We start from the raw sequence: 14,336 nt of genomic DNA, 5'->3' as shown, positions 1-14,336 counted from the left end.
CCTATGTCATGGTAAAGATAAGTTTAAAATATGACAAAGAGAAGTTTATCATAACTCCAGATAAGGTGACCATCTCCATGTCTGTATGCACACAGCATTCAACATAATCTAAACACTTTGGAGTTGATTACAAATATGCAAGAATAAAGCGCACCATTGTAGCACCAGTAATATATATAATGTTGCAAACAAGTATCACCTTTACAGATGTATAAATCCATGAAGATCCAGGTTAGAATTGACCCAGACCTGATCAGCACACGATGTCATTTGAGGCAACTAACAGGATTGGGTTAATACATGTTATCATGTCCCAATTGCACAATCAATGCTCATGCTGTTGTTCACGGATGATGGTCTGGTCCAGATTCGATTATTTACAGACCACTGCCATATAGCTGCAATAATGCTGAGTGTGGCATAAAACTACACTCACTTATTTTTTTATTTGATATCATATACACCTGGACCCTGTGATGAATTACATACATATGATCACTGACTTGTTCAATACCAAACCCACTTGGCTGAGATGAATTTAAGTATGTGTGTCATTACGTTTGTGAACAGATGTAGACTAGAAATTATCAAGCTATATAAAAGGCATATATGCAAAAGATTTACTCATTTGTTTTAAAAAAACCCAGTAAATTACACCAAAGTGTTAGATATAACAGTGTTAGTTTTGAATATCCAAAGGAAACCATTAACACCCAATGTGGACACTAACATCCCATTAAATATCCAATGATTAAAAGAATAATCTGGAGTTCTGGGATATTGATTTGACAAATAAATATGTTAAAACAATTTCCGACATAAAGACAATATCATCCTTAATGAAGATGTATTTTTTTATGCGCCTTGACATCAGTTCCGTTTCATAATGGCCACACTGTGCGTCTGGCTGGTTGAGGCATGCTAGCCACCTGACATGTGCATCATTCACAATGAAATTTAACTGCCACGCAACAGAAAAAATAAGACTCTGTCAGACAAATTTTCACACATGGATCAGTTAAGGCCAAAATGTACACGTCTTCATGATCTGAGGCGGTAGCAGATTAACGGAAAACATAAATGTCAGCACCATAGTGATTTAATGTATATCACTGCCAAATGATCAGCAAAATTGGAGAGAAAGTAAATGTATGTTTTATGCCAATGTTAGCCAGACTGGAGCTATTTCACCATTGTAGACCCATGAAGATCGGGGTTATAATTGATCTTCACAACCCATGAGTGTCATAAGAGGCAACTAATGGGTTTAGGTGGTCTGGCTTGCCATCTTGGTTGACAAACAACATCGTATCCAAGTTTGTAGATCAGTGATCATCCTGTTGATCACTGGAGTGTCTATTCCAGACTGGATCATTTACAAACTGTCACCATACAGCTAGAATATTGCTCAGTGCTTCATTACCATTGTTGCAAACATATAAACATGCCTACAACCACTGCCTGGAGCAACCTGCAATAGAATCAGAGAATGACAGGCCACCAGTGAGTGGATGTTCACAAGCCATAACTTCTGACGCTTTGAAGGTATTATACCATTTGAGTTGCTTCCCTTTGCTCATGGTTGAGGATCAGCTGTTCATGGGTTTGAATCCACAACTATCATCCTATCATCACACTGTCTGGCTTGTGGCTTTTATGCAAACAGAACACATTACTGCTCTGAGTCATTTTGGCTTTCCTCTACAGGTAAGATAGTGGAGCTAAAAACTCACTGAATACATTTTTGCAAAGAAATCTCCACAAAATTCACATCTACTTGAAGACATCAACTATGAGTGACATCAACACTGAAATATTAACCATACGAAGTCGTGAGTGAGTTTAGTGCTATGGCGTATATTGCAACAAATTCATGTGGGGATACCAGAAATGGGCCTCACACATTGTGCCTGATCTTTGGTGTAATAAGCAAATGCCTTAACCACTAGGCTACCCCACTGCCCAAATCTGGCAAATTATTATTCATGAATATGCTTTGATGAGTGTATATCAAAGTGGAAGGAGAGTACTGAAAGGTTTCAAAGTTCTGCTCCAGAGAGGAGCACAACCGCCAATTCAGTTGAAGTCAAAATTGTTGCCATGGAAACACACACACAAAAAAACATAGTATGGGGAAATTAAAAACTACCAAAAAACACTTGACCCACCTATTCATGAATTTGTTCCGCTCTGGAAAAGAGCACTACCACCAATTTCAGTCTATCCAACTTGTTGCCATGTGATTGCCAAAAAAATATTTTATTCGGAAATACAAAACTACAAATAGGCACCTGTAAATTACCAGATTTTTCTATGCTTGGTGACAAAATATTGCATGGTTTTAAAGTTCTTCTCTGGGAAAGGGCACTACAACCAATTTCAGCCTGTTAAGTTAGTTGCCATGGAAATGCCGAAAATATTTTATTGAGAATTACAAAACTACCAATAGGCAGCAGTTTACCACCAGATCTATCTATGTGCCAAGTTTGGTGGTTTGAGAGGTCTTCTCCAGAAAAGAGTACTAACACAAATATCAGTCAAAACTTGTTGCCATGGAAACCCCAAAAGCTATTTCATTCAGAAATAAAAAACTACCAAAAAGCACAGAACACCACCAGATCTATGTGCTAAGTTTGGTGAAGACATATGGAATGGTTTGAAAGTTATGCTCCAGAAAAGACAAATGTGCATGGACACACAGTGTCCGTTTTACCCCCCAAAACATGTTGTGGCGGATAAAAAGAGATTTAGATTTAGGGATTCTCTTGGCTTCTTTTAACTACATACACTCCATTTTTTAATTGTAATTTTGATATTTTAAATTTTTCACAATACACTAGCCAGATATTCTCTCATAAGTCAAGTTTATAGTTATATAAAATCACAGGGGCTTGTAACACAAAAGTATCAAAGTATCTACAGTCACTGATGGGGTCTTGTACGGGAAATGGACGTAATAAGTTCCACACACCAAGCTCATTCCAGGACATTCCAGAAAACCTTATTCTTTCATATAACTGCAGTAAATTAACCATGGCAAGACACATTAACTATAGCGATATGTCAGAATGAGATATTCGCTAACTTAAATTGCGTAGTATGTAACCAATGTGCATCAGTCAGTAATTATGACAGCTGTATAATCCTAGAGACCCACTGCCCTGAAAACACACACATAGGAAACGTGGAAGTCTTAATTGTGAAAAGTAATATATATTTACACCTACTTTCTCCATAAAGTCGTGATTAACATTGGTTTCATTGTAACAGTCTGGCTAAATTGGGTATCATTAGCATGAAAAACAGCAGGAAATGGCCGTGGTGCTGCACTCTCTGTTCTCTTTTATGTCAAGCTATTTATTTTGTCTGATAATTTACATAGATAGGTTTCACAATCTGTGCTCCAACGCTGACATGCTTTCTCTTTTGACCTTGTTAGGGTCCATTATGTCTGCCCCTGCTCATATCCGTTTCAGACGCACTTGGACACAACTCCAAACACAGACAGACGAGATGTTTCCGTCTTATCAAAGATTCCTTTTCTTAACTTTGAAAAGGGATTTCCTCCACAGAATTGTAAATACAGTTTTATTCATAAGAACTAATTCTGATGCCGACAGCAGTTCATGTTGATTGATTACATCAGATACTGTGGAAATCAAACTTTAAATACCCTTTGGATAAACACAGGCGGAAAATTCAGACGAAATCAATGCCAAATGGTGCTGGCCAATTTAACATGTCAATAGTTGTTGGAATAACAGTGTCCATCTGATATCGTGTTTCTGTTTACTGTGAACGGCAAAAGGGGTACTGACATATATTGGCATGTATATGTTTGTCAGTAAGTGCGGTGTAACTGATGGTGAGAATGTTGAGATAAGAAGTGGCTGAGATTTCTTTATCTGTATCATAAAACTTAAAAAGAAAATTATAGACAGTGGTCTGTCTGAAGCAAGTCTCAAGATCACACTCAGAAATGTTTATGTTTACTTTTCTTGGTGGCAATTTATCATTCTATCGATTATTTATATTACTTCTCACCCTCATGACTAACTCTATTTTTATGGCACTTTTACCAATAATTCAGCAATATCACAACAGGGGACACCAGAAATGGCCTTCACACATTGCACCTATGTGGGAAATCAAACCCAGGTCATCAGTATGAAGAACAAACGTTTTAACCCCAAGTTATCCTACCACCTCTACACATCTCCATGGCAAAACTAACAGACAAATAACAATAAAATATACTGCTTCCTGACTGTATCATTAAAGTAATATGCTATACGTTTGGTTTCATACTGTGAGGTACAAATGGAGGCAACAAAACCCTTTTGAAACTTCTTTGAGAAGCATTAGAAGTTGGAGTAGCAAGGGTGGATAACAAAATATAGACAAACAACTTTTACAGTTTGAAAAGTGTTCCGTTGTGGATCTAACACTGTTATAAAGTAAGTCATGAACCTATACCGAAACGTTGCTCCAATTGTAATAAAGTTGTTCATCCATATATCATTATTTTCTCTCAAAACCATTTTAATTCTCTATTCCTTCCTGGAACTCTGAAAGGGGCACAAACCTGCATTATATACCTATTCTGTGATGGAATTCCCACAGGGTCCAAAGCACACATGGGATACCTACTTTGCTTCAGAATCTTCACACAGTAATTCAAGAGAGGAAGGGTCCACAAATGAGAATTGATGCACATTTACAATTTTTTTAAGAGCTTTCAGTGCAGGAGGACTTGAAATTCCTGATGACATGGTGCTGAAGTTGGTAAACATTTGATTGAATCATTCAACTCTGAAGTTTCTTTTCAAAGACAATGTGTGGGAAGAGAAACTGTCAGGACTTTTCATGACTATTTCAATTTCATGAAAGAAGAATCCGTAATTGTGTTTCCTTGTACTACAAAACCAAAATGAACTGTAACCTGGAAATGCATTAGCCTGTACTGCTCATGTTCACTGCTGACATCGTGTATGCAAAAGGGTGCGTCAGGACCATTTTGTTCTTAACTTGGAGTGGGAAGGGATTTGTTTGAAACATCCACAAGTATGCCATATATAAGATAGATACTAATTTTAGATGCTAGATACTTTTGTTTTCAAGGTAAAAGGTATTTGTATTTAAAAAAAAATAATTGGGGGATAGGGAGAGGGATGGGGATTGTAACCTATAACTTGTCTTTTAAGTATTTTCTGGATTAAATTCTGACAATTATTTTAAACAAAAAATCCTTAACGACAAGTGTCATAGGAGTGACTGCTTTTCATAAAACAGTGAGTGCTTCAGTGAACATACAATTAGCCAGTTCTATGTCAAGGATGAACAAGGATGAACAAGGATGAAAATCAATGAGCCAAAAACAATGGCAAAATGTCTTGGCTCCCTGCAGGGATTGCTGCAGAGTGTTTTGTCTTCATGCTGCTGATTCACATTTTTTTCCATGCTGCCATATTTACCATCTGGTCCTGACTTTGTCTACCACTTTCATTAACCTGGCACAGAGCTGCCTATTGTGCAGGGTAATCATCAAATCTCGCCAGTAATTAGGTCTGTTGTTCAAACGTCTGTGATGTAATTAACATCATGGAAGTCAGTGATGATATGTAGTCGTGGTGCTCTGAAACACCCTTGAAGTGCATCCACAGAATGTCCGTCCAGAAACTCAAGGACATTAAACTGTCTGGTCAGTCCTCCAGCATTACCTTAATGACTATTGTACAGTGTGCCCATTACGTAAGGAGGTTTTCATGAAAACATCCAGTTGGGAAGAGAGACAAACCTTTAGTGGACCAGGTACCTTCAGTAAATAGTTGATAAATTTATTGATCAGTCTAAACATCAGTTGTCACAATAGAGTTTGATTGATTGATTGTCTGGTTGGTTGGTTGGTTTGGTTGGTTGGTTGGTTGGTTGGTTGGTTGGTTGGTTGGTTGGTTGGTTGGTTGGTTGCGTGCGTGCGTGCGTGCGTGTGTGCGTGATAGGATCAGAGGGCTATTGACTTGCTGGTTGATGCCTGTCATCTTATCCAAATTACTTAGATTGATGCTCATGATGTTAATCAGTTGATTGATTAGTCCAAATTCAATGATTTATAGGCCATGTTCAAACTGTAACCAATCACTACGTTCAAGCCAGCTTGGAGGTGAGATAAAACAGTCAGCGTGAGGCAAAACTCTTCAAATTAAATCGGCCAATTCCACCCAAGTTTATCCCCTTGGATTGGAAGCATTACCTTGTAAACACTGGAGACTTGCCACCTATGATGACAAAAGAGGCCATTGGTCTTCATTCACGAGGACTTGCCAAGACATAGGTGGGCACCACTATGCCATCACTTGCAAACCCAATCCCATAAGCATGGACAACACCACTATTTTTTAACAGAATTCTTCACTGTAGTTAATTCTGATAGCTGGACAACGTCTGATGGTACAACATAGTTTAGGAAATCTAGATCATATGATCTGGGATTGTACACACCAAATGAGATGTGCCTTTGTCCCAACAGAAAAGAACATGATTTAGTGTAGAAGACATGTCTCTGATGTTTGGGTTGAAACCGTAAAAGCTGACGTAGAAAGAACCGCACAAAGGCAGAATGGTTTACATATTCAACACAAAAATGACAATAATGTGTTCCCAACTCAAAGAACATCCTACATAATCACGAGATATGGCACCAGTCACATTTCTACCTCATTCCAAACATGTCTGGAAAGCAAAACATCAATGATGACAATAAATAATTTCTGCTATTTGGACAAGGATGAGTTGGCAGGAAGATATTATGTTGAAATCTAAATAGCAGTCCACATCATTAATACAGTCCATCATTGTCAAGCATGAAACTTTTCAGCCATCCTTCATCCATATAAAAGGACTCCAGCTCCCATTATCTGTTCAACTGGACAGTGGTCAATCAAAGCATATTTCACTGTTGGATTCAGTAGGCTTAAAGACTGACCTTTATGTTGACAATCAACAACTAAGCAAACATCTTCACATCAATATAAACCATTAAAAAAGTAGCGGATATTCCATTTTGCGAGCATACCGCAAACCAGAGACAATGTATAAGAGAAAAAGTAATATATATCCATACAGTTGAAACATTTCCAAATGAATGGTATACATTGTCACAGTTTACCTTGCTTTGTCTTCATCATACATTTCCACCTTGGCTTCAAATTCTGCATTGTACGAATCTTTTAACTCCAATTTCCCCTACATGTTTTAAACAGTTTACCTGTCATCACTACCGCATTAAAATCTCAACATAAAGACACTCATACCTAAAGTCTTAATGGAACCAAAAACCCAAGCCAAAAGTCTCTCAAAAACATAATTGCTCATCATGCAATACAGAGAGTTTTCACCAAATGACAGGACAATAAACACGGACATCATGCACAGACTATGTGCAGTACCTCAGTGGTGGTGTATACGTCTTAACTTCAACAATACTATGAACAATGTAGGGGATAATTAATTTCATGATCCAAAGCTGCAATACAGCCTGGATCTCCTTCAATATTGCCCTGTCACTCACTCCATAATAAGGAGATGCCTACACACCTGCTGCCTGTATGGGGTCATGCTGGCTCCAGCGTTTCCTGACTAACTAATCAAGACAGAAAAAAACACACGGAGGACTAACAGACTCCTCCACTTGTTTTATCCTCGTGTGATGTTTCTGAAACGCATGTCTGGAGAGATGACAGGATACAATTTACATCATGACTTGGTCTATGGAATGTATACAACTTCTGAATACCTGTCCCGTCTGCCCTGTTCGAGAAACTACATTCTAAGGGAAGGTACTATCCAGAACAACGTAACTATTCATCACCCAGATTGATATATAAATGCATCTGCAATTAAATAATGACAAAAGTTATGGAAGAACAACATCTTTTTTGAAGTTTGTCCATGAAGTTTGTCCTCATCTCATTCACCATCTTCTAAACATGTCACTTAAAGAAATATCTACAAATGTCGTAGCTCATATAACTTGACAACACATTTCTTATTTTTCGATCAAATTTTGAAACATTATCTCCTAAACACTTACATATTTGTATAATTGCATTGCTTGAACATAAACATTTGAAACCTATTTAAAGAAAGTTTCATTTCATACAAAGACAATTACTTAGTTGTAGCAGACTCATTTCAACAAAAATAACATCACCTGTATCGCTTGATCAAACAAAAATAATTCCTCCAAAATGCCACTATTTCTGCTATAGGATGTCAGTAGGTGCCTATTGGAAGGTTTATACCTTCTTGCACAACATTAAACATTGCAAGCTAGTAGTCCCAGAACATCAGAAAAATTTGATGGCTAAACAGGGACAAGATTTCTCTTCATGAAAATTCTGTAATCCTTTTCTTTTGAGGAGAACACTGATAGAATTACCAAATTCATGATTTATGAGGCCACAATAATCGATCATTTAGTTTGGGGTGGTCACTTCACAGATTAATGCTATATATTTCAAACTGATATACTCTTTGGGGAAGACTTACTGTAAAGAGCACAAGCATGCAAATTCACAGAAAAAAATGTAATCATGCCAGTGTATCACAATAATCCACTAAATATAACTGATACATTACATACAAAAAGGTAAATGACAACAAATGAAAATGATGTTTCTAGAATACATATACAATATAAAAATACACTTGTTAGCATGATGGTGTGTATAGGAGAAAACATGCCTCTGACGTTTTGGTAGACAGTGTAAAACTGGAGGGGGAGGGAAATCCCGAGGAGAAGTGGTTTCTCTATCATATATACCGTCAGTGATGGGTAATTACAATGTAGATGATCATTTAATGAAGCTACATAACAATAACTGAAGTGCGTGTAAAATCAATTTAATGACTTTAACTATAAGTAGAAAATTTCACCCTTCCACCTTCATCGACCCAGTGGCTGTGCAGTAGAGTGTCTGCCTACGGATGAGAGAATTGTGGTTCCAATCCCGCCTCGGAAAACCTTTGTATTGTGATTTAATCATCAACGATATTTTTCAATTGATTTCAAACACTCATGTATCATTTGAATGTCGATGTTCATGTAAATGGGAAAAGTAAACCCTGGGAAGCGGTCTTACTAACGAAAAGTAAACCCTGGGAAGTGGTCTTACTAATGAAAAGTAAACCCTGGGAAGCGGTCTTACTAATGAAAAGTAAACCCTGGGAAGCGGTCTTACTAACGAAAAGTAAACCCTGGGAAGTGGTCTTACTAATGAAAAGTAAACCCTGGGAAGCGGTCTTACTAACGAAAAATAAATCTTGGGAAGTGGTCTTACTAATGAAAAGTAAACCCTGTCCCTCCAAAACAAAAACCTCAAATGCAGTTATTCTGTGAAAACAAGAGATGACCTAATATATAGTGAGAAGCACACTTTAGGTTTATATAGGAAGGTAAACAGTTCAGATCACTGAACAGGATATTTCTATGTGTATGTAGTGAGGAAGGCAGTGGAATTGCATCATATTTGCCTGATGACCATTTTATGCAACATTTTTTTCAGTTTCTACAGAAAAAAGTTCAGATTTTGATTTGTTTATATTTAAAAACATTTAAAAAAATAGGACAGTGTTATTCATTTGTTGGTGTGTTGTTTTGTGCACAGAACCCATGTCACAAATCGGGTGAAGTTAAGCTACGTTGGTCACAGACAGTCCTTCACAGGTGACAGGTGTTTGGCAGTTGAGTCTTTAATGTTTAAGAAGTCATTCCTACCTCACAACAAAGCTCATGTTGCACATGATGTCACCTTAAGCAAGTGAGTTCATTGAAACTTGCCTCTTTTCATACATAAGTGAATGGGTATCAAGTTGGATAAGATGGTCACATGACTCGTAAAATGGACTAGTACATATACCTAAATGGCAGTTTGAATTAGTATGTCTCGTCCCAAATGCCACTGAGCATCTCTGAACTGGGTAGTAGACACTCTACAAATGCATTATATGAATGTTTTTGTCAAGTTGTGACAAACTTTGTCAACTTTCACCTTTAACAATGTCGTTGCTTTTTTCACTACCTTGAATTTCACCCCTCACATAAATTCCCTCTGGCCACTTCTGTGTGACCAAAAGGTCTGCACGACTGTGGTGCTGATGGACCAAAGGTCATAGTTAGGTTAATTTGGGCAATAGAATCAAAGTATTTACTAGGAAATTGTCTTACCGTGATGTGGAAACACTGTGGATCTTGTGCATTGTTCCATAGATTTGAAGAATTCAAAACACCATTTAAATGTCTGTTCACAGACAACAGGTAACGTGTGGTAAAGCAAAATGAACACAGAAAAACTGAATGAGCCAAATGTACAGACGTACCTTTCATTGTCATGGCAACAGATTGCATACACCTGTTGTTGCAGTAGAAGCCAACTCTCTGGTCTGTTGGTCAGTACAGTGATGAATGGATGGGGAGGAGTCCTGCAAATTGAATCACACCGAATTAGTCCCATGAACTGAATCCTTTTGAATTAGTCTTTAAAACTAAATCACACTGAATTAGTCCTGTGAACAGAACCACACTGAATTAGTCCTATGAACAGAACCACACTGAATTAGTCCTGTGAACAGAACCACAGTGAATAAATTCTGCTGACTGAATTAAATTGAATGATTAATGTGAACTGATTCAAATTGAATAACTCCTGCGAATTGAATCATCTTGAATTATTCCTGTGAACTGAATCACATTGAATTTGTTCAGAAAACTGAATCACACTGAATTAGTCCTGTGAACAGAACCACACTGAATTAGTCCTATGAACAGAACCACACTGAATTAGTCCTGTGAACAGAACCACAATGAATTCTGCTAACTGAATTAAATTGAATGATTAATGTGAAATGAATCACATTGAAATACTCCTGTGAAATAAATCATCTTGAATTATTCCTGTGAACTGAATCACACTGAATTTGTTCAGAAAACTGAATCACATTGAATTTGTCCCGAAAACTGAGTCACACTTACTTTGACTTGCAACATTCCCCTGCTACTGCAGATACAATTCCTATTACCATAGCCCCTAACAGAGTTGAGATATGGTGGTTATCCAAAATTACCACACGACCAAATTGTGAGTGAGTGAATGACTGAGATTTTATTCCGTTTTTATTCCAGCAATGTCACACAAGTGTTCTATATGGCCAGAAAATTTGCTTCACTTCTGTATCTAAGTGAACATTTTAACAACAAGTCTACCCCACCCATCATAAACATCTTGTCATCAGGGAATGGATTACTATGAACATAACATGTCACAAGTGTAATTTATCTGATTTCTGATTGGGGTGATGTCTCATTTAGTGGTGAATATGGTATTTACCCGCAACCAACTATGACCCAGGTTACATTCCAAAGAAATCAAGCTGACACACTTTGAGCAAATTGTGTTCAAATAAACATTAAACACAACTTACTTAAAATGAAATGGCAATATCCCTTCACAAGAAATATATGCTTTATTCCCATGCCATATAATCAGTATTTTTAAACTTTCAAAAACAAAAGATTCACTTCAGTTTCCAGGAGCAGTAAAAAAGTGGTAGAGAGAATGTTGTTTTATGCCCCACTCAGTAATGGTAATGGTATAACAATGGCCAAACAATACTTGCTTAATATTTCAGTGGCTGATAGAACAGTCAAGGTCTAAACTTAGTGAACTACAGTGGAAACTGTATAATTCAGCACTCATTGGGACTGCAAAAATAATCCATTTTAGATAGTGTGCCAGAGTGTAGAGCTGATGATAAATGTACACATCATGGAACGGACTTAGATTTTTTGCTGGTGTTGACAACTTGCTGGATTAAACAGATGCTGGTTTTGGCAGCTTTCACTGTAGTTGACAAATTGAGATATGGTCTCTATTTAAGTATATTTTTAACAAACACTTGGCACCTTGGGGATGTATTCCTCCCTGGTATTTTCAATAATGCTGAAAACGTTGTTGTTCTTCTGTCTATAACTTGCCAGTTTTTGACAAGCCAAAGTATTTAAGAACATTTAAAATTAACAAAGTAGATAAACTTTGGTACTTTTAACTAAAGAATATATATATCAGTAAGCACATCTGTGTCCTAATATGAAGCATCAGCAGTTAAACTAGATCTTCAAAGAAAGTGAACATGGTTAATAGATTCAGAGCACACCTCCAAACTCTACTATAGTACCTTGTGACAACACTTGGTCTTACCATCACACCTGGTATTATTGGCAGTCAAAACCTAGTTAGTACTGACAGAAAGGAAACCTATTTGTCATTCATATGATCATGTTTTATGACAACTAATACCATTCTGTAAACTATGCTTATACACTTGACCCAAAAATTAAGAGTCTTTGGATTATAGCATCTTATATTTTCAAGACAGCAACATGATTTAGACCCTTGATATGAGTCTGATGCCTGGATGTCGTCACCCTCACAAAACTCTACCAACAGAGCAAACAGACATGGTTTTCGGTTGTAAATTACATTACATTGCCATGTCTCCTCTTCAAAAACAATCGTCTTTCATTTCATTGAAGTGTTCACTGGAGAAATCTTGGTACATTCAAGATAGTCTGTTATTTCAGACTTCCAAATCAAACTATTATTTTCCCAACCCATCACATACAATGAAGCATAATTAAATGGTTGTGTATAGGTTCAGTAATATAAGCTTTGCTTTATTGCATTGTCTGTAACGTGTTTAACACAGATTGATGTTGATGCGTGTTAAGTCAGTCTGTACAGAATGGTTCAAGAGAAATTCAATTGAATCAAGATGGATCTGGTTTTGACAAGTTTGTACTCTGTGAAGCCAAGTTGATTGTCTGATTGGATACATAAATCAATAAGGTTTTGTATTATTTTAGAAAGAATGGTTCTCAAAGCTTGGATCGTTTAGATTGTACTCTGTTTCAATTTCAAATAGATCTTGTAGATAACTGTCTTGTTGAGTCTAGACAAAGAGAAACTTTTCGCATCCAATCTGAAATAAAATTTGCATAAAAGGATAATACTATCATCCATTTTCTATACCGTTTTCATGTAGAGACTATCCTGTACTGTGCTTTCACTCAAAGTGTACCATCAAACAGCATGAATCAGATCATAGGAAACTTTCTAACTTAACACACTGGACATTTTTTTTACAGAAGAAATTGAAAAATGGGATAATTAATAACCTCTGACTGGGATCGAAAAGACAATATAAGTCCTAGTGGCAGACATTTTAACAAGTCCTTAATACTATCATTCAAAGATGAATATTTTGTTATTTGGAACTAATGTGAAGTAAGCTGAAGTGTATCACAGAGATATGATTTATATAGGAGCATAAATATGGATGAAGCAGTTTCTCAAACAACAATGTTGTAGATAGGATTCTGGTGAAGATGCTGATACAAACATGATCAACACCACGACAAATAGTTCTCAGCAACCTGGAGACATGGCTGAAAATATGTCAATGCAGTTTACCTCACAATTCACTTTTCAATATTCAATAATATTATATTTCAAATAATATATGAAAATTGTACCTAAAGTATATGTGACAAACAGGTGGTTGATAAGATAAACAACATCATAAGCTGTAAGGGTAATATGTCAATAAACCAGGTTGCGAAATCTGACCACCAGATTGGACAATTATAGACTACTTGGGCCATCTGTAAGCATCTTCAGGATTGCTCCTGAAAAAATCAAACAGCCTTTGAAATACCTGCTTGCCCAACCATCCAGGATGAGTTATGTCACAATGGTTCCTGAAATTATCTGGTCTATCTGGTTATGCATTCACTCTGGCAGAGCTGTACTTTCAATAACTACTGCCCACGACCAAATTGTCCTGATTCTCTTGTGTCCTTTAACCAAATATATTTTCGTCTCCAGAAGTACACTTTTTCTTTCTCAAGCGAACAGATGAACTGCTCAACTAGTTTCCTGAATCATATATTATACATAAACTGAAAAGCACTCCTTACACATCTTAGAGCGAGTTTAGTTTTACGCCGCACTCAGCGATATTCCAGCTATATGGCAGCAGCCAGTAAATAATCAAGTGTGGACCAGACAATTCAGTGATCAACAACATGAGCACCGATCTGCACAATTGGGAACTGATGACATGTGCCAACCAAGTCAGCGAGTCTGACCACCTGATCCCGTTTGTCACCTCTTACGAAAAGCATAGTCGCCTTTTAATGGGTTGTAAAAGGCCTATTCTACCCCGGGACCTTCACAGGTATACACATCTTAGAAATGGTCTTTTTTGCCAATATTTACCAA

At 37.0% G+C, this 14,336-nt stretch overlaps 1 protein-coding gene across 1 annotated transcript in view; it reads right to left on the bottom strand.

The window, feature by feature from the left end:
• The window catches only part of LOC137277761 (focadhesin-like), a 482,967-nt gene that overhangs the window by 63,211 nt on the left and 405,420 nt on the right, over positions 1–14,336 (bottom strand). Inside the window, exon 6 of the mRNA XM_067809678.1 lies at positions 10,378–10,479. Coding sequence (XP_067665779.1) covers positions 10,378–10,479 — 102 coding nt within the window. The remainder of the gene's footprint in view (positions 1–10,377; positions 10,480–14,336) is intronic.

Source organism: Haliotis asinina, chromosome 3, assembly GCF_037392515.1.
Source record: "Haliotis asinina isolate JCU_RB_2024 chromosome 3, JCU_Hal_asi_v2, whole genome shotgun sequence".
NCBI lineage: Eukaryota > Metazoa > Mollusca > Gastropoda > Lepetellida > Haliotidae > Haliotis > Haliotis asinina.
The sequence above is the reverse complement of the archived record's forward strand: the minus strand, read 5'-3'. Positions and strand labels throughout refer to the sequence as shown.